The sequence below is a fragment of the Uloborus diversus genome, chromosome 9 (genome assembly GCF_026930045.1).
Source record: "Uloborus diversus isolate 005 chromosome 9, Udiv.v.3.1, whole genome shotgun sequence".
In the NCBI taxonomy this organism is placed as follows: domain Eukaryota; kingdom Metazoa; phylum Arthropoda; class Arachnida; order Araneae; family Uloboridae; genus Uloborus; species Uloborus diversus.
In genome coordinates, this window is record NC_072739.1 from 102793201 (window position 1) to 102813315 (window position 20115).

The 20115-nt window shown below is 36.2% G+C and overlaps 1 protein-coding gene across 1 annotated transcript in view; it reads left to right on the plus strand.

Moving 5' to 3' along the window:
• Positions 1 to 20115, plus strand: part of LOC129230654 (carboxypeptidase B-like) — a 49187-nt gene that overhangs the window by 17553 nt on the left and 11519 nt on the right. Inside the window, exons 9-10 of the mRNA XM_054865070.1 lie at positions 11881 to 12083; positions 17436 to 17520. Coding sequence (XP_054721045.1) covers positions 11881 to 12083; positions 17436 to 17520 — 288 coding nt within the window. The remainder of the gene's footprint in view (positions 1 to 11880; positions 12084 to 17435; positions 17521 to 20115) is intronic.

Genomic DNA, 20115 nt, shown 5'->3' on the forward strand with positions numbered 1-20115 from the left:
CTGAAATTATCCTGGAAACTTCCAGAAAAACTCTGAAATCTCTCCCGGTTATAGTTTTGGGAACCTTCCTGCAAAATTAGCTTTGCGTAATGCAATTGATTAGAACCTTCCCTGATTATCCTATAACACTTCAAGAAACATTACAAGTAAGAACAACGCATGTTGCAAAGTAGCAGCTATCCAGCAACTTATATGCTCTCATTTGGAGCTAAGTTTATCGGGACGAGACCGCATAGTTCAATGTCGATATACTATGTATAAACATACTCAGTCAATCTTAAACTGGTAGCTAAAATACTTTGCCCAATATGAAAAGTCTGTATTCGATTAACTAGTAGCAATTCAGGAAACTTTTTTGCGAAGATACTTGATTTTACGAGGATATAGATGAAAACCTGTGAAATCCCGAAACGTTCCACGGATAAAATCAGTAACTTTTCGGAATTTTTTTACACTGTGTCTAGAGGTGCATCGAGAGAGGTTGAGTAAAACAAATAGCCCTTGGTTTTAAAACATGTTGGCAATATCATTACATTATTAATATATCAATATCATTAACATGTATATGTGTTTGGATTGTACATGCAGTCTCGTGTGGTTCAGTTGTTTTGCACTGCGAAAACAATTCAGAAACGTTTCTAAAAAATAATGGGAAGCTAATATGCCCAATTTCAGTAACATATCTTGCAAAAAACAGAAACGTTCTCCACTAAAAGTCAGTTTCCTTCCTAAAGTTATCTTGAAATCCTTCGGAAAGATTCAGAAATCTTTCCGGAAAAAACCAGTCTTCAATAAATCAAGAACCTTCAGAGAGAACTTACGTAGGTAAAAAAATAATAGGAAAACTCATTAAGCATGGCCAAAGCTAAGCCCAAGAAAGGCTGCGACGCCGTCGCCGGTGGAAAAAACGGCCGACTCCGACTACAACTCCTCGGTTTTGAAACGCCCGACTCCGACTCCAGCTTTTTCTTTTTTTTTTTTCCAATTTTCTCTCCTCATGGGAAGGAGAAAAAAACCAAACACAGTGATTGAAATATTAACTAATTTTTATGAAATTTTCGTGTCGAGTGTTATTGCATATACTTGAGATGCGTACAAAGTTGGACAAAAGGAAGGTGTCACTGAAAATTTGGTGTCGAGAAGGACTTTGACCTCCTCAGAAATTTGTTCTAAAATGAAAACTTTGAACCAAGAACTATGGAAGACTTATCTGACTCACCACTGATACAATAGGCAATCCCCAGGTGGTGCCCTTTCCATCAAGGCGGATAGAGTCGTCCAAACTACAATCAGTAGGCTGCAAGTGGGCATATCAAGTACCTTTCATTTCATTTAGGTGAGAAGATTTTTGAGACCTGTACTAATTGTAGATTAGTGCAGACATCTCTAGTTCATCTTTTGCATTGTGCAGGCCTGGACAGGGAGGACATTTACTCCAGTCCGCTCCTGGTGTATGGTTTTTTGAGGACTCTTGGGCTCATGGACCTGGTCTAGCTTGCGGCTAGACCGGAGAAATAAGTCATCATCATCATCACAACGCTGGAAATTCAATTTGAAATTCCAATAGTTGCAATTTTTAAAGTGAAATTAGTCAAAAACCTCATTTTTTGATAGAATAAGGAGGAATAATGACAAATTAATGTTGATCAAATCGTGTCAATTTTTGAAAGCTGTAAATTTAGAAAAAGAAGCTTTCTTGTAAAGTCCCCGGATGGTACTTATATTGGGGGGGGGGGGACATCCCAAGTTAGTTAAAGAGTTTATGAAAAATTATAAATACTTAAATTCTAAAAATTTTTCCAAAGAAATTTTGAATTATATTTCCTTTATAATATTTCAATGAAAGATGGTTGATATGTTGCTGGGAGAGGGTGGGTACACATCGAGGATGGAGAAAATTTTGCACAAATTGCGGCGTTACGCAGCTTTGTACGGTTAGCTTTGTAACTATACCTATATTCAGGACTGCCAACTGCTATGAAAAAATCGTAGTTTCTACGAACGACAGGCTTGAATTAGGATGCTACGAAAATGTGTCCAAAACATACGAGTTTCTTTTTTTTTACTTTTCTTTGTAATCACAAGAAATTTTTCATTCATTAGAGATAATATCCATATTACAATCATTTAAATAATATTGATTTCTAACAAAATTCTAAATGTCTGTTTAAAAATAAGTAAAAAAATCTTGCTACAATCAATGTTTAAAAAAAAAAAAAAAAAAAAAAAAAAAAAAAAACTTCATATCGATTCTTCGCATTTTTTTTTTCAAAGCAAAGTGTTACTTGTCCAGGAGAGAGGAAAAACCTTTTTTTCTGTCGCGCAGGCAAAGGATGGGACGCGTGCTCTTTTAACATTGGTATAAAAAATAAAAAAATCCCCCCCCCCCCACGAATTACGTTTACATGGCTCGATGCGGAATAGGTCTCTGCATACAATGCACTAATAAAGGGAAAATCGTATTTTTGGACTTACGTCAGTCTGTCTCTGAGGTACAGAATTTAAAACGTAAGTTATGCATTGCATATGTTGCAATCGTATTAAATGTGCCGTTTTTATTCCCCCCCCTCACCCCCATTAAACTCTGATACTATTTTAGTTTTTAAAAAGTTGGCAACTCTGCCTATATTTCTTCTTCTCCCAATTTTGAATCTCAATTTTATTTACTTTAGAACTAACATCAATATAAAATTTTAAAGATTAACTGCTAGCGAGCGTTGTGCACAAGAAATCATATATACTGATTTTATTTCATACCTTTTAATGAGAATCAAGTTTATTAAAGAAAGTTTTGAGATAAAAAAAAAAACATTTGCAGTATTTTGTTGGATCTTTTGGATTAGTACTTCCGCACCTAAACTTATTTGAATTTGCTACCCCTTAGAATTTCTTTTAGTATTTTCTAACTGAAATCAAAGTTTAAAAAAAAAAAAAAAAAAAAAAAAATATATATATATATGAAAGTGATTACTTCGGATTCAATAACCGGAAAGTGAAAATTCAGTAAGAAAAGAAACCAGTTAATGGTATTTATTTTTTTATTAGTAGCTCTTCATACATAAATCAAACCAATTCACAGTCGTGATGTATTGAGAGTTACATCCACACAGTTAGACAGAAGTGAGAGTTAGACAGAATTGGGTCCAACCTTGTTTCTAGTATTTATAAAAACGTTATAATGTTCGCTGGTTGCTATGTCATAAAATAATTGTTGATAAGTTGAGTAAAATATAACTCAAGTTGAATCTAGAAAGATAAGTTAGTTCACAAATTCAACAGAAATGTATCGGAAATGTTTCCTGTAATAAACGTCATTTCCACACCTTATTTGTTTTTAGTTTGTATTAATTAAATCGTCTTCATCTTCAGAATAAAATAATCTAACACCATTGAGGCAACTCATCTAAAGTTTGGTCACCAGTTTTCTACAATGAGGTTTTTGTACAAATACTATTTCGAATCCAAATGACGGATAAATCAGCTCCCCTTATTGAAAGTCATAAAAAAGCTTGGGAAAAAAAAGGGGGGGGGGGAGTCGGAATGTAATCCAACGACCACTTCATCTCCATATCAGTCCACAGCCCAGAGGCCAAACGGCTAATACATATAAAGCTTGCAATTGAATCCAGAGACCTTCCTTTCGTTCCCACTTAAAACTTAGCTGAGCTAGTCGGATCAACATCAGATACAGATAGGAATTTATATGGGCCAGAGCGGAGCTCTTTTACCCTGTATGAGGGAAAGTCATGATGGAGTTGATTTGAAATGGTGTGAGGGGGGGGGGTGATGGAGTAGAAAAAAAAAGGAATCTTTTCAGAGCCACACTATATACATATTTACAGGGATTATATAATTGAAATGACAGGAGAATTGAATAATCTGGAATATGATAAGAACTGAGTATATACAAGTATTTACATGGAATGTACAAGTGGAATGAAAACTGATAGGCCTAGTCCTATCAGTGCCGAGAATGAAAAGAAGCTTAGGCAAAACCTAAGCAAACAAGAATCATCAACAGATGAACATAGCATCCGACGGCATATTTTTGCCGCCAGAATTAAATGTGAAGAAGATTTGATCGAAGATCAGTGGGTTATCGTGATAACCAAGTTTGGTGAAGAAGTTTGTGGTGGTGTCAACAATATAGTTTTTGATGTAAGATATCCCCGAGTCCTTATGCAGGGTTTTATTGGAGACGAACCATGGAGCTCTAAAAATTCTCCTGAGGATTTTATTTTGGAGAGTTTGAATTTTCTTGATATTACTAGCAGCTGCATATCCCCAGCAGGGGATACTGTATATGAGAGCAGGGTAAATGATCGAGGTGTAAAGTAGTAGTCTGCTTTTAGTGTTCAGTGAGTTATTTTTATTGAGGAGAGTATAAATAGCCCACTTTGACATTGGCCTTTTTGATAACTTGTTCAATGTGATAATTGAACCTGAGCCGTCTGTCAAGATAGACGCCCAAGTACTTGACATTCTTAGAGTATGGGATAGTGTCTTTTCCCACCATGATTTTCTTGGGATAATTTTTGATGTTGTTAGGTGAGAAGCAAATTGCTTGTGTTTTGTCAGTGTTGATGGCTATACGCCATTTGTTTAGGTACTGAGTAATGATGTTGACATATTTTTGGAGACGATGCCTAGCGAAGCCTTTGCAGTAGTCGGTTGTCATGATGCTGGTATCGTCTGCGAAAAGGCAAGTGAGATGGTCCTCATTAGAGGGGAAGTCATGGATAAAAATATTGTAGAGGGTGGTACACCAGCCCTGATAGTGAGCTTATCAGAGAAACTGCCGAGAATTTTCACTTGGAAGGTACGTGATGGCGACATGATTATTAAACTTAATCAATCTTTAAACTGGTAGCTAAAAATGTTTTTCACAACAGTGAAAAAGAACCCCTTTTTCGCGCAGAAACTTGAAATTCACAAGAAGTTGATGAAAATCTGTAAAATGCTGGAATGTTGCCGGAAACTTTTTTGTGCGGTTTCGGAATTTGCTTACAGTGTGTCTGCTGACGCTGACACACTGTAAGAACATTGTTGCTCAGATCCACTCACTTAACTGAACCGTTAAGCATATCACTAGCCAGGGATGTCCCTTAAATGATGACTCCCTCAATTTTTACACCCCCTCCAAAGAATAAACCGAGACCCCCTAAAAAATTTCGGTGGCACTGTTTATGTAAGAGGTAGGTTTAGTATGCTAGTGTTGAACGTTTTTGCCCCCCTCACCCCCCCCCCCCAAAAAAAAACAAGTTTTACGCTTTTTTTTTCTTTTCGAAAAATCAATTTTAAAGATTTATTTTAAGTTTTTAAAGGATTATAGAACCATCTTCTGAAACCTGTTCCTGCAAGTGGAACAAGAATGTGCCACACCTGCTCCTCAAAAAGAGCAACTTTTCCCATCTCGAACCCTGCTCTCGATGAATGTTTTCGCAGTGCAATCTAAAGTCTGAGTAAAAACTTTAAGGACAGTAAACTTTTTTGAGAAATTGGACGTATCTTTCACTGAGGATCAAAACATAATTTGAGTGATAATTATTAACCTTAAATACAAGCTTTTTACTTGTATTTAAGGTTAATAATTATCACTCAAATTACCATTTTTGACAAAATATCATTTATAATTATTTCATTATTAGAAAATATTACAGATCAGCATTTTGAGCCTGAGTAAAATGTTTAAAGTCAGCATAGAAAAAAGTGCATGAAGAAAGAAATAGAAACATTTTGAAGCTTGTGTGAAGGAGCCACCTCTTCGAGTTACTTCAAATATTCTTGTTTTCATATATAAAACAAGCTTCTTAGCAAAGTTCGGAATCTGTTTTATACCATTCACCTTCGACCGTAGAATTCAGCTCTATTGATGAAGTAAAATGTCCCCCATTTGCATAAACTTGTCTTGCTAAGTCGCCTAATAAGATCTCGATTGGTTTGAGATCTTTAGACTTAGCTGACCGTTTCAAAGTTTCAACATTGTTTACTTGGAACCAATTTTTTGTACTGTTACTCAGATAGATAGATAGATGCATTGTTTTGCTGATATTTTTAATTTTCTCCAGCAATAAACTCAGCATTTGGTAAAAGTTGACTTGCGAGGACATTTTGATATGCTTGTGAATTCATTTTACTTGGAACAAACGCAACTGAGCCCATACTACTGAAAGCAAAGCACCCCCCAAGTTATGACAGAGCCTCCACCTGATTGGCGCTTGGAAAATATTTCTTTTACTTTTCGTAAATCATGCTAATAGTATTTCCATCCGTCTGGTCCATTCAAATTCCACTTCTTTTCATCAAAAAAAAAAAAAAAATTGTATCCATTGGTTATTCTAGTTCATGATTTTCAGGCTAAAGTTCAAACGCTCTATTTTGTGCCTATTCAATAACTGAGGCTTTGCCAATTTTGCTGCATAAATAAAGCTTTCACACCTTTTAATTGGTTATATATCGTCTTTTAACAAACATTTAAACCTGTCGTCTGAATAAGTTTTCCGGCTGAGTACTTTACAGTTGATGTAAGTTTGCAAACTCTTTCTTCATCACTTGAGGACAATGCCCTAGGTCTTCCACCGGTGTTCTTTTTACAATAATTGTCTTTTAATATTAAAAAATTATTGCCTTCAGTCTCCGATCGTCCTATTTTTTTCACAATAGTAAAGTTGCTCATCCTCGCTGAAGAAAAACCTTCAGTCTGCCCTCTTTCATGATCATTTAACTTCTTAGCTTTCGACATCTTCACAAAGAACACCAAAACTTCGAAGAAATTAGTGAAAAACTTACAAGTTGAAGGGTTTTCCCATTCTTATTAACTGCTGTGATATTTATTCTAGTATTAGTCCGGTCAATTTAGACAATGAAAATAACAAAAATTCCGGGAAAGCTAAATTTTTGTAGAGACCTTGGGTTTAGCATTACAAATAAAGTGCCAAAAGTCCCCGTCGATCCCATGTGCGCTAAAAAAGTTATTTGGGGTCAAATGTCAAAATTTTAGATTTTTTGGATTTTTCTCAAAAACGGTAAGTTTGATCGGAAAATACCTTAGACCAAAGTTGTAGATCTCAAAATTCTCTATAAAAATGGTCCTCATGATTTTTTTTCCAAGACCAAACCATTTCCCAGATATTGCCTACTCCCAAAAGACAGTCAGTCATTTACAGAATCCCCTCTACTCGCATGTCCTTGAATAACATCTGGCTATTCTAGTCCGTGTGACGTCATTCACATACCAGGGATGCCCAACCCACTAAGGGCAAAGGTGCACCCCCTCATCATCGCAGAGATAACCCCAAAAGCAAGCCTCCCCCCCCCAAATGAAAAAAAACCCTCAAAACAATCTCCCTAAAAATTTCGATGTCGCAATCTGGGCCATGACCCCTCCTAGGTGGGCACCACTGACGTACCTGCTTCTTTTTGATTTAAACGTGCAGTTCGAGTGAATAAACGTATTTATTACAAGCGTCTACTGTTGTTTGTGCTGATTAATATTTAAGAAAAATGTCACAATTTTGCTTTATTTGCAATAAACTTTGGACTGAAGGTGAAACTGTTGTGCTGGGCAGTCGTGGAATGCCAACTTTAATCGATGCAAGTGTCGGGAGAAGTTATAAGAATGCTGATTATTTAAGAAGTCAAAAGTCCGTTACAAGTCGCGTCGATTGCAGAAAATTATACACCAGGAAAAGTTCAATCTCTGCAGCAACGTGAGGATGAACAGGCCAGTACTTCAAAAGTAAGTCCTCCTCGTACTGTAGCGCGATTAAGTGAATTTGAATCCAGCTTTTGATTTTAAAAACACTGCTTATTTTGTGGCTGTGAAGTGGATGAGGAGGCTGAGAAGAACAAAGCGCAGAATTATCGCAGAAAAATTCATAAAGCATTGACTAAATCATACTCAAAATTAAAACGTGCAAGGGTAGCTTTTGACACACCTCAGAACGATCTTTAGCTAGTTGTAAAAGGGATTCTTTGAATGCAAGTGTAGAAAATTTATGAATTTTTCTGCGATAATTCTGCGTTTTGTTCTTCTCAGCCTCTACATCCGCTTTCTCGCCACAAAATAAGCAGTTTTTTTTTTTACAACGAAAGCTAGATTCAGATTCACTTAATCCCGCTCTAGTACGAGGTGGATTTACTTTTGAAGTACTGGCCATGTTCATTAGGGTGGATTGAAGAAAATCAAAATCTGATAAACGCTAAGTAATAGCCCGGAAACGTTGCCTTTTGTAGAGATATTTGGTTATGCAAAAGGATTTTGACCGCAAAAATATCTTGAGGTGTCGCTCGCGCCTTGAAGTTGACCAAAATACTTAAAAACTGGAAAAAGTTACAATAATTTCATCAAATATCAAAATTTCATGAATTTGATATTATCGCTCTTAAGAGCAGACTTTTTGTGTAGATTACACATTGCATAAGATCATTTTAATAATAAACTGTATTTTAAAATTCCACACATGTGTTGAATCTTGAATTTGACCAATATAGTGTCAGAATTGAATAACATCGTGTTGCTCCGTACTTAGAGAAAAAATATTCGAAGTTATGATTTGTAAAAGTTTGCTTTCATTTTAATTAATTCTTACTTAGATACGGAAAAAATAAGTAATAAAAGCATTTCTTATCTAGTAAAAAAATGTTAATTCTCCACTTAGCCCATAACTTTGGCTCAAAATGTCAAATTTACCTATGATAGAGAACAAAGGTTAAGTATAAAAATTAAAAAAAAAAATGGCTCGCAACATCCCACGTAAGTCACCCTTTGAAACAAAAGACGTAAAGAAATTTAAATGGGTTTTGAGCCCTCAAACTGTAACCACATTGATTACAATAAAACATAAGTTTGGCGTGCGAGTTGAACTATAACACTTCTCATAATTTTCATTCTTGATTGAAATTGTGGCTTGATGGTATTGTGGCTTAATATTTCTAGATTCTAATCGGACTCGAATAAATCCATCCCTTTTGGTTAGACAACAAACTGTACCTGACACTTCTTTCTCTTATTTTACCTATCGTCTCACTGCTTTAGTATGACATGTGAGGTTTTGAAAACCATACTTCTCAGTAGGTACGCCATCAAGCAATTTCTTTCAAAGTTTTATCGAAAGTCCCCTTTTTGAAAGAGGAAGCTGCCGAGTTTTACCAGTTCTACTTATCAATGAGTTCCATAGTAGTCTCTCAACTTCAAAACTGAAATCTGGAATTATAAATGTTCATTGTCCATCTTCGAACTGGTCGTCGTAATCCGTCTCAAAACAAGTTCTGTGATGATGATCATCCGCAATGCCTAGTGTTATATTTTTTAGATTCTCAAAGTAACCAATTTGCAGAACGAGAGCTGATGATCGAAACATAGTACGATGGCAAGTTTGAAGAAGTCGATTGTACAGCGAAAATTTTCAATTCCAGATTTCAACTTGAGTTCTTTGATAAGCAGAAGTGGGAAAACTCGGATCATCTTCTTAAAAAAGGAACATCAGATAAAATTTAAAAGAAATGGTGCTTGAGGGCATAACCACTGAATTATATGATTTCCAATACCTCATGTTATACTAAAGCAGTGAGATGATGCGCAAAATTAGATGAAGAAGCGACAACCACGGTTTGTTGTCTAACCAAGAGAGATAGATTACTTAGAGTCATATTAGAATCCAGAAATCTTACCCACAATGTATCACTAAGGCCAAACATTGTCAGGAGTAAAGATAATAATGCGACTCACCAGCCAAACTATGTTTTATTGTATGAAATGTGTTTACAGTTTAAGAGCTCAAAAAACACTTAAAGGGGGCTGTTTTGAGGGGTATTTTTCTCAGTTTTTGGAGGGGGGCTGTTGCTTTTGAAGGGGGGGGGGGCTCCGCGATATTGAGGGGTGCTCCCATGCCTTTAGTGAGTTGGCCATCCCTGGGAATGTGAACGACGCCACACGGACTAGAATAGCCAGATATTATTCAAGGCCATGCGAGGAGAGAGGATTCTGTAAATGACTGGCTGTCTTTTGAGAGTACGCAATATCTGGGAAATGGTTTGGTCTTGGAGAAAAATCATGAGGACAATTTTTATAGAGAATTTTGAGATCTACAACTTTGGTCAAAGGTACTTTTCGATAAAACTTACCGTTTTTGAGAAAAATCCAAAAAAACCTAAAATTTTGACCTTTGACCCCAAATAACTTTTTAAGCGCACATGGGATCGACGGGGAGTTTTGGCATTTTATTTGTAATGCTAAACCCAAGGTCTCTACAAAAATTTAGCTTTCCCGGAATTTTTGTTATTTGATCACTATTTTTATGTCTAAATTGACCGGGCTATATATGCACATTTAGTTTTTAAGAAATATTAATGGCCTTAAAGTTGTTACTCAGGCTGAAATACTAATTTTGAATATACCACGTTATTTTAGCAGTTGCATACTTCACAAAACCTGTCTATTGCGTCATTTCTTAGAAATGAACATTAATAATTGAACAATAATACAATATTTTCAATTTCATTTATCCCGTTTTCTCAAAATTTCTTTACTAGCCTTTAAGTTTTCACTCACTCTGTACATCGACGCCGATTAAAATTGTGTCCAATTAACTACTGGCGCACTTCGCACCAGCGAATTAAATAAACTGACTGAAAAGAAAGATCGATATCACACCGCGTAGACTAGGAAATATTATTATTAACATCTAGCGTGAAATTAAAAACTGGTAGTAAACAGTAATCGCCTAGAGAAAGCAGATCAGGGGTTCTCAAACTTTTCCGACTAACGGCACCCTTAAAGAATTAGAATTTTTTCATGGCACCCAAGTCTATCTCTATTATAAACATATGCACATTATCGAAATTCCCTCCGGGTTTGGAAGACATTTTGAAACAAACATTACCAATACAGCAACAATACTGACTCTACTGGAGAATGAAAATGTAAAAGTTTCGTTTCCGAAATGTTCGATTTATAGACTTTTCGTATTGTGGCACACATCTAGTCTAAAGTCTTATTCTTGCTTCACTCGCTGTAACATGACACGATCAATCTTAGAAAATGCGGTTGTGATCTTTTGGCGTAAATCTTTCAAATCACGTGGCCGACGGGGCACGGACTCACGATTTTTGATGTAACACTATGAAAAAAAAAATCGCTTGGAGTTAGGTCCGGAGAGCACGGAAGAAGGGATTGTCATCATCAGAACTCGTTAAATTCAACAAGGAAGCTTGTTAATGAGGAAATAAGGAACGTATATCAGATAAGGGGGGGATGCCCCATCTTGTTGGAAAATTAACTATCATTAATCGTGACACGTTATAGGGTGAGATCCCACAAGGCTTGACCTACCCTCATCGAGTTTCCTAAAATTATTACCATAGATGAAGAGTAAAAGTTGCAAATAAAACGTGAAAGTAAAAATTTTTACCTCTTTCACGTGACCTAGTCAGGATTGAGAGGGGTTGAAAGGTGCCTAAAAATAAGTAATTTACCCTCATCGAGTTTCCGAAAATTGTTATCATAAATGAAGAGTAAAAGATGGAAATAAAACAATAAACTAAGGTTGCCTATCTTTTTAGGGTCCCTAATCAGGGTTGTCAGGGGATAAAAGGTTTTCAATGAGGGAGATAATTTACCCCTCATCGAGTTTCCGGAAATTGTTGTCATTAATGAAAAGTAAAAGCTGTAAAAAAAAAAAAGCTAAAGTAAGGTTGCCTACGTTTTTCCGGTCCTTAACTAAGGTTGCCAGGGTCTAAAAGTGTCCAAAAATTAGTAATTTACCCTCATCGAGTTTCAACATAAGTTATATAAAAAATGTAGGTAAACTTCAAAGTTATTTTACAATTTCATTAAGTTATATGTGCCAGGCATGAACTCATGTTTTCTTTTTATTTCAGGGGCCAGTACCAGTGGCGACTCGTGTTCTGACATCTACCGTGGTCCATCCCCTTTCTCGGAAGCTGAAAGCCAAGCTATCAGGGACGGTGTAACGAATATAGGCAGCAGGCTGAAGGCATATTTCTCAATCCACAGTTACTCTCAACTGTGGATGACCCCGTATGGATACACCCGAGACCACCCAAAGGACTACGAAGATCATGTGAGTAGTTACATTTTTGAAGACATCAGTTTTGCTGTGCATGGTGGTTTGTTCCCAATGCCCCAAGAAGGATAGTCAAGTGGTTATTGCTGACTCGTTTAAAAAAACGAATCGGTATAATAACCACTTGACTATCGTACACTCGACTTCGCTGTGCATGGTGGTTTGTTCCCAATGCCCCAAGGAGGATAGTCAAGTGGTTATTGCTGACTCGTTTTAAAAAATGAGTCAGTACAACCACTTGACTATCGTATCCACTCGACTTCGCTCTGCATGATGATTTGTTCCCAATGCTCCAAGAAGGATAGTCAATCAAGTGATTATTAATCATTCGTTTAAAAAAACTAGTCAGTAATAACCACTTGACTATCGTATCCACTCGACTTCGCTCTGCATGATGATTTGTTCCCAATGCTCCAAGAAGGATAGTCAATCAAGTGATTATTAATCATTCGTTTGAAAAAACGAGTCAGTAATATCCACTTGACTATCATATCCACTCGACTTCGCTTTGCATGATGATTTGTTCCCAATGCTCCAAGAAGGATAGTCAATCAAGTGGTTATTAATTATTCGTTTAAAAAAAACGAGTCAATAATAACCACTTGACTATCGTATCCGTTCGACTTCGCTGTGCATGATGGTTTGTTCCCAATGCCCCAAGAAGAATATTCAAGTGGTTATTATTGACTCGTTTTAAAAAACGACTTTCTCAGTGGCCGAGCGGTCTGAGTGACTGCTTGACATTGGCACACTTGAGGCGGTGGTTTCGACTCCCACCCTCGCTCCTGTTATACTTTCCCTTCTTTGTGATGTAAATTCTTTCATGTGTTGTTTATATGTGTAATAAAATATATCATGCGTAAGGGAGGCTAAGCACACAGATTGTAGTCCTCATCAAAAAAAAAAGGTGCAATTAAGCACCGAAAGAAGAAGAAGAAGAAGAAGAAGAAACGACTTTTCATACGAAGCAGTGAGAAGCAAAGAGGTGTAAGTACAAAAATTAAAAATTTTGAGATAACCAGTACAAATGGTAGGTGAACCTCTCCTCTGTTTTGGGGCAAGAGTAAGAACGAGAAGTCCTGGAAAGTGCTGCTATTCAGCATGATTTCGAAACAAATTTCGATGAAAACCTACCTAGGACTGGAATTTTAGAGACGTTTTACCCAAAACTTGAAAATATCCACTTACATCTTCTTGCTTCTTACTGCCTCATATAATCATGCTTTCAGGGAAAACATTCGAAATTTTACATGTAAACGGATATTAACAGCTATTCAATACCACACTTACATACAATCTTGAAATTTTACGGTAAAAGTTACTGGCGTCCATGCTGCCAGTAATACTTACCGTAAAATCCTATTTACTGTTAAATTTTACGGTAGAAAAAACGAGAATGAAAAAAACGCAACGTTCGAGCAGCAGATTCGATCTCGAGCCCTTCGTATTGGCTGGTGGCTTTGCTGACTACCACGCCAGTTGGGACACATCGAGTGAGGGGAAATACGACGTTATGTGCTATTCACTGTTCGCCACGTGGTGTATCAATTGGTGCAGCAATTATTTATTTTTTTCAGTACAAGCAATTTTTTTCTGTACTGTAAACACTCAATTTTACAGTCATATTTACCATAAAAGTTTCCTGAACTTTACCAGTGCAGATGAAAAAATAACATACCAGCTTCACCAAGAGAAAAAAATTCCATTTGTAAAGTCTAGCCTAATTAAAATTTCAACAAAGTAACAGATGTACTTTGGTGTAGTGTGGCACTGGTAACATGATGTCTGATTTTGGACGAGCTCATTTACGTTTTGGTTAAAAAGGGATAAATTCCTAAACTGTTCAGTGCCCATAATCGTTATCGCAACGAAAACTCGCTTTTTCCACCCTTATTTTACAAATGGAATCGTTTGAGCGTCAGTGGATCGGAAGTCTGCTCAGCCCCAGACTAAATGTCACAAGAGGCTCCGTTTCAAACAACTATCTGTATCAGGGTTTTCGATGTGGTGTACACGCTGTGCGAAAAGTTTCAAAGCTAGCAGAAAATTCACTGATTTTGATTTTTAACTATTAACAGGAATTTCGGTTGATGAGATATAATTTTGAAACATTCTGTAGCCATAAATTCGTTATTCTCCCAGTATCTATAGAAGATTTTTCAATGCTTCCGTCTTTTGAAATATAAGTAGATGAATAAATAAAGTAAATAAGAACTCAGTCGTTAAAATCAATTTAAATAAAACAAAGAATATGTGTGTGTGTGTGTATACAGGTATAGGACAAAATAATAGGAAAACCTGTGAAAAAATGAAAATATTTCAATAATAAGGGAATGGGCCACCCTTTGACTGAATAAAGCTTGTCAAACTCCAAAAAAGTACCGAACCGTTCGAATTTTAATTTTAGGGCCCGAAAATGGCATTAAATGGCTCTTATTACTCGAAATAACTATCCGATCTGTTCGATTTTAATGCCATCAGAAAGCCCGTAAAAAAACCTACAGAGTTCATTCACTTCCTTCGAATTTCAAAATAAATAAATAAATAAATAAAAGCTGTAAAATCACCGGGAGAAAAATTAAAAAGCACTTTTAAGCCTAATAAAACTTTATTTTCATATCGGTAAAACTATCATTTGCGTGATCTCATTTTAAATTAGCAATCAGAAGGTTGCCACTTTTTTTTCTCGGCTGTGACTAAAAATTTTGTTTTTGTTTTGAGGTTAAAGTTTACCTTTTGATTATTACTTGGCGATTTATTTTTTAGGATTTTAGTTGTATTTATGCAGGTTTGTGTTTAATTTATTCGGGAATTTTTGATTTGACGTTTTCTTTCCTTAAGAATGATTATTTTGACGGGAAATTTTAAAGTATTTTTTTTCTGCAATTGAAGCCCGATTGTTGAACATGCGTCACTTTATCTAACTTTTATTTTCGAGGTAAACCGTGCAAAGCCGGGCAATGCAGCTAGCTAGTAAATGAATGAAGAAGGTAAAATGGAAAAACAAATTGGAAACGATCGAATTCTTCTTATTATTCTTTATTTTAGCTTAGCCTTCCGAGACAAGGTCAGAAAGAATAATGGGATTTCTGGGTCAATCATTCAACCTTAGTTTATTCCTTTTAAACATGTACTAGAAGCTGATGAGAGTCACGACACTCTCATCAGCAACTTCAAACTTCACAATAAAAACATTTTTCTCAGAGCTATAACATTGTTTCATTAACCATTTTTGTTGATATCTTTTCGCTGTAAAAATTCTTTCTGAAATGCTTTTCACTGTAAAAAAAAATTCCAAAACGTTACTAAGTATTTCCGTGTAACGTTTCGGGATTTCTATGGTTTTTCCCACTTCCTGGAAAAATCAAGTATCCGTGTCAAAAAGTTTCCTGGATTGCTACAAGTTGCACGAATGCAGACTTCTCACTGTTTTAAAAAATAATTTTAGCTCCCAGTTTAAAGATTAACTGAGCGTGTTTATAAAGTATATCCACTTCAGTTCGTTTGCGATCCGTCCAGACTGATAAGGTGACCAAAAGGCGCAAATCAGTCTATGGACCACGCAGCTTTGCAAGAGTTGCATGCGAGTAACATTCTTGATACTTACTTGCAATTCAGTCTAAGGTTTGCAATGCTGCATTTGGAGCTTTCCTCGAAACGCAATAAGGTGCCGAACTGTTATATTGTACCCATCTAAGTTTATTCCAAGATTCCAGAGATAGGACTGGCTTTAAACGGGAAGAGCTCTGAATATTTTAGGAAGCTTCCAGGATAATTTCAGTAAGGTTACTGATTTGTAGTGGAAAACGTTCCTGGCTTTTGTAAGATATGTTACTGGAAGAAATTGGGCACATCACTGCCCATTATTTTCCAAGAACGTTTCTAAATCATTTTTACAGTGTTCAGGAGAATGGGATTGAAATCAACTGGCTAAGCTGCAAAATATGTGCTTTAACAACGTTGTTTTTATTGTATTTACGTGGATTCTAGAAGGTTCAGAACCGTTTCAAGAGAATAGGATCTAAAGCACTGGGTTGAGTTTCAAAATTTGTGCTATAATAGCACTTTTTTTTTTATCATTTACGTGGATTAGATAAGGTTCAGAATCGTTTCGGGAAACCTCAAGCAATGGCTTAAGTTTCAGAATTTGATAACGTTGTTTTTAGCATTTACCTCGATTCAAGAAGGTTCTGAATCGTTTTGTGAGAATGGGATCTAAAGCAATGATTTTGTTGCAAAATGTATGCTTCAATAACCATGCTTTTATCATTTGGGTGGATCCTAGAAGGTTCTGAATCGTTTCAAGAGAATGCAATCAAAAGCAATGGGTTAAGTTTCAAAAGTTATGCTTTAATAATGTTGTTTTATAACGTACGTGGATTCTAAAAGGCTCTAAATAGTTTCGAGAGAACGAAATCTAAAGCATTTGGTTAAGTTGCAAAATTTGTGCTCTGATAATCTTGTTTTTATCACATACATGGATCCTACGAGTAGAAGGTTCTGTATCGTTTCTAGAGAATGAAATATAAAACAATGGGTTATGCTGCAAAATTCGTGTTGCAATAACCATGTTTTTATCATTTAGGAGGATTATAGAAGGTGAAGCCCAGATTGGTGAAACCAGATTGAAGCCCAGATTAGTGAAACCAGATTGAAGCCCAGTGTCTTCGCGCTCCTACGCCACAGGTTCGGGTTCTATTCCCGGGTCGGGCATGGTTGACTCAGCCGTTCATCCCTTCAGTGGGTCGATAAAATGAGTACCAAGCGTACTTGGGAACCAAACACTGGGGGTTCCGCGTTAGGCTGACCACCTAACCGGAACATCTGCCTTGCACCCCAGAGCTCCTGGTCAGGAGAACTGAGTTGAGCACAGTAGGCCTTGGCCCTCACGGGCTGTCGTGCCACTGGGTTTGGTTTGTAGAAGGTTCTGAATCGTTTTAGGTGAAATGGACCCAAACCAATGGGTTAAAATTCAAATTTGTGCTGCAAAATCACAATGTTTTTCTCATTTACGTGGATTCTAAAAAGTTCTGAATCGTTTCAGGAGAATAGGAAATGAATCAATGGGCTAAGTTTAAAATTTGTGCTGCAATGATGATTATTTTATCATTTACATGATAAAATAATCGTCATTGCAGCACAGGATTCAAGAAGGTTCTGAGCACATACGTACTCTGAACATACTGTTTATCACATTGTTTTGAAAAACCAACCATCTTGCTTGACAGCTTTACATTCGTAAAAGTGTCAGCGATTTTGATGATTGTGAAATTACAGAAATGAAACATATTATTCATGGAAATCAATTTGCTGTATTTAATGACAATTATGAAATGTTTCACTCTGCAGATGAAAGCTCTCCAAGCAGTTGAAAGTGCAATTGAAAACGTTCATGGCGAGAATTACAAGTGCGGACCTATTGCTGAAACTATATGTAAGTATACGTCTTATTTAATGCAAATGATCTTTAGCTATTAACATCTTGCTTATAATTTAGGGTTACGCATTACGAGGGTTTGGCGAGTAAACTTCCAGGATCTTTGCCTATTGCTAAAGACCATGGGGAGCACAGTGGATATGATGCTGAACTTGGAATCTTTGAGTTATAAGGCTTTCTCTATAAGGGCAGCTGACTTATCCGACATTTTGGTTCCAAAATTGCCGGGGGACAAAGTTAGCATTTATACAAAAGCTTCGCTGCAGAAAGCTGGTGCCCATGCTTTAGATGTGTTGCCTGATTGATGTTTGATTATTTTATTCTGAAAATGAAGATTTAATAATTACAAAGTAAAAACAAATAATGTGTGAAAATAAGGTTCATTATAGTAAACATTTCCCGAAACATTTTTGTTGCATTTGTGAAGTTATCTTTCTAGATATACCTTAAGTGACATTTTACCCAACTGATCATCAATTATTTTACGACATTGCAACCAAAGAATATTATTACGTATTTATAAATACTATTAGAAACAAGGTTGGATCCAAAGTTGTCTCGGAACCAAAATGTCGGATAAGACGGTTTGTCCTTTTCAAAGGGTTCTAGTGAGTTCCAGGGTTAGAATCTGACGCCGCCAAATACCTACCGAGTACATGCGAAGTACACTTGTTCGTAAAACCCGTGGTTATGGAGGTCCTGAAGTAGTAAAACAATTAAAATACGAAATAATGACGTAACATTGCGCAAATCGCAACCCCGAAACATCTGTCTGCAGATTATTGCAGACTCATGTTTCGGGATTCCCCCTTTTCAATGCAAAATAAGTCATCATGTGGATGAAAATTCTTTTCATCCATGAACTTACCTTTTTTGCACTCAAAAAGAGGTTCCTTGTAACTCCGAAACATGCGTCTGCCGTAATCTGCAATTTTATGCAATTATACCTTGTTATTTCTCACATTGCTTTTCAAGAACAAAAGTGTTTATTCAACTCCTGAAGTAGGTCTCTAATAATTGCCGATAAAACAGTTAAATTGGTTGGTGTAAGGGTCACTAGGGTGCAAAGTCTAAAACAGAAACTTGTCGGCCATTCAGAACTTTCGGGGAGGGGTATTACTGAATTAGGGGTGCCGACCCCATATCAATGTTTCAATTCTCCCCTTCCCAAATATCACAAAGAACCCTTAAGACCAAAAGCTCCTCCAAAAAAGAGAAAATTACCCCTATTAACAACAACCTGATGAGAAAAAACCTACCTTTCCAGAAAAATCTTGTGATTCAGTGCCATGAATTAGGTACTTCCTGGTTAGTTATTTAAAATATGAAATTTCTTCATGAGAGTGAAGAATTACCTATTTGGTAACAAAGGGTAGGACAATTCTACATTTTGTTTACCGGATTTTAAGTTAACAAAATAAAAAAACATTAAATTGAACATACCCTTTTCTCGGTGGTTATTATGTTGAATTTTCCGCATGTAAAAAAAAAGTGCATCTCTTATAGTACGGTGCAAATAGACCACAAAAAGGCCTAACCTCAACATCCAAAGTAAAAGTTTCCCTCCATCTCCAAATTGTTCCATAGAGTCCACATATTGTTTGGTAAAAAGTTACACCGTTTTCAGCGTCGGGTTTTGGGGGGAGGGGGGAAGAAGTTGGTAAATTAGTAGTTTTTATCAGTTTTTCCGAAATATTCAAAAAAAAAAACTATGATGTTTAGCGCGAAAAGTGCAATATACAAAATAATCAACACTAAATTTTCGAACAAAATGGTCCTAAACATAATTTTGTTAAGTGAACGGTTGCAGAGTTATGACAGGTGAAAAATAGAAAATTTTCGTATTTTTTAAAGATTTTTCGGAAAAAATATTCATTATCACTCAAAAAACTAATTTTTTGTATGAGGAGTTGTTTTGTAAAAGCAAATTTCAATCTATAGGGCCGGTGGTATGTTTGTGATAAGCCCTTGAAAGAACGACAACGTCACCACCTACTCAAGGATATCTACTTTTAAGGGAAAAGAAGCATTCCATGTACCGTGGCTATATAAATCTGCGGCACGGAGAAACACAAACTTTCCCTAGACAATGCCGCAATAAAAATGAATATATTTTAAACACAGATGATTTTTAAATTATAAAAATTCATAACAATTATAATTTATACTTATATCATTTTTAATGATAACATTTTCATATGTGCAGCTTTTGAAGTTTTTTCTTTAGAAAATAGGCATGTTTGCCTGTATATTGCAACCATATTTTATTGTTGTATATTTTTGACGTTCGTAAACTGAGTTCAATACTAATATTTAATAAAAATGTAGAACGTTGAATGCGACATATAATGATATAAATTATCCACCAGTATTCAGTACTCTTCAAGCATACCACCATCCTCTTCTAGATCTTCGTCTATAATATTAGTGCCCCTGTTATTACTTCCTAGACCTGAGCAATTAATGCACATACTTGAGCAGTTTAGACCACTACTTCTGTACTTGCAGTTACGGAAGCATTCGACTTGGTAAACGCGCACTATGAGGGAAAGTAATTCTTAGGGAGCTGCAGAACGCATTGTTATAATTGCT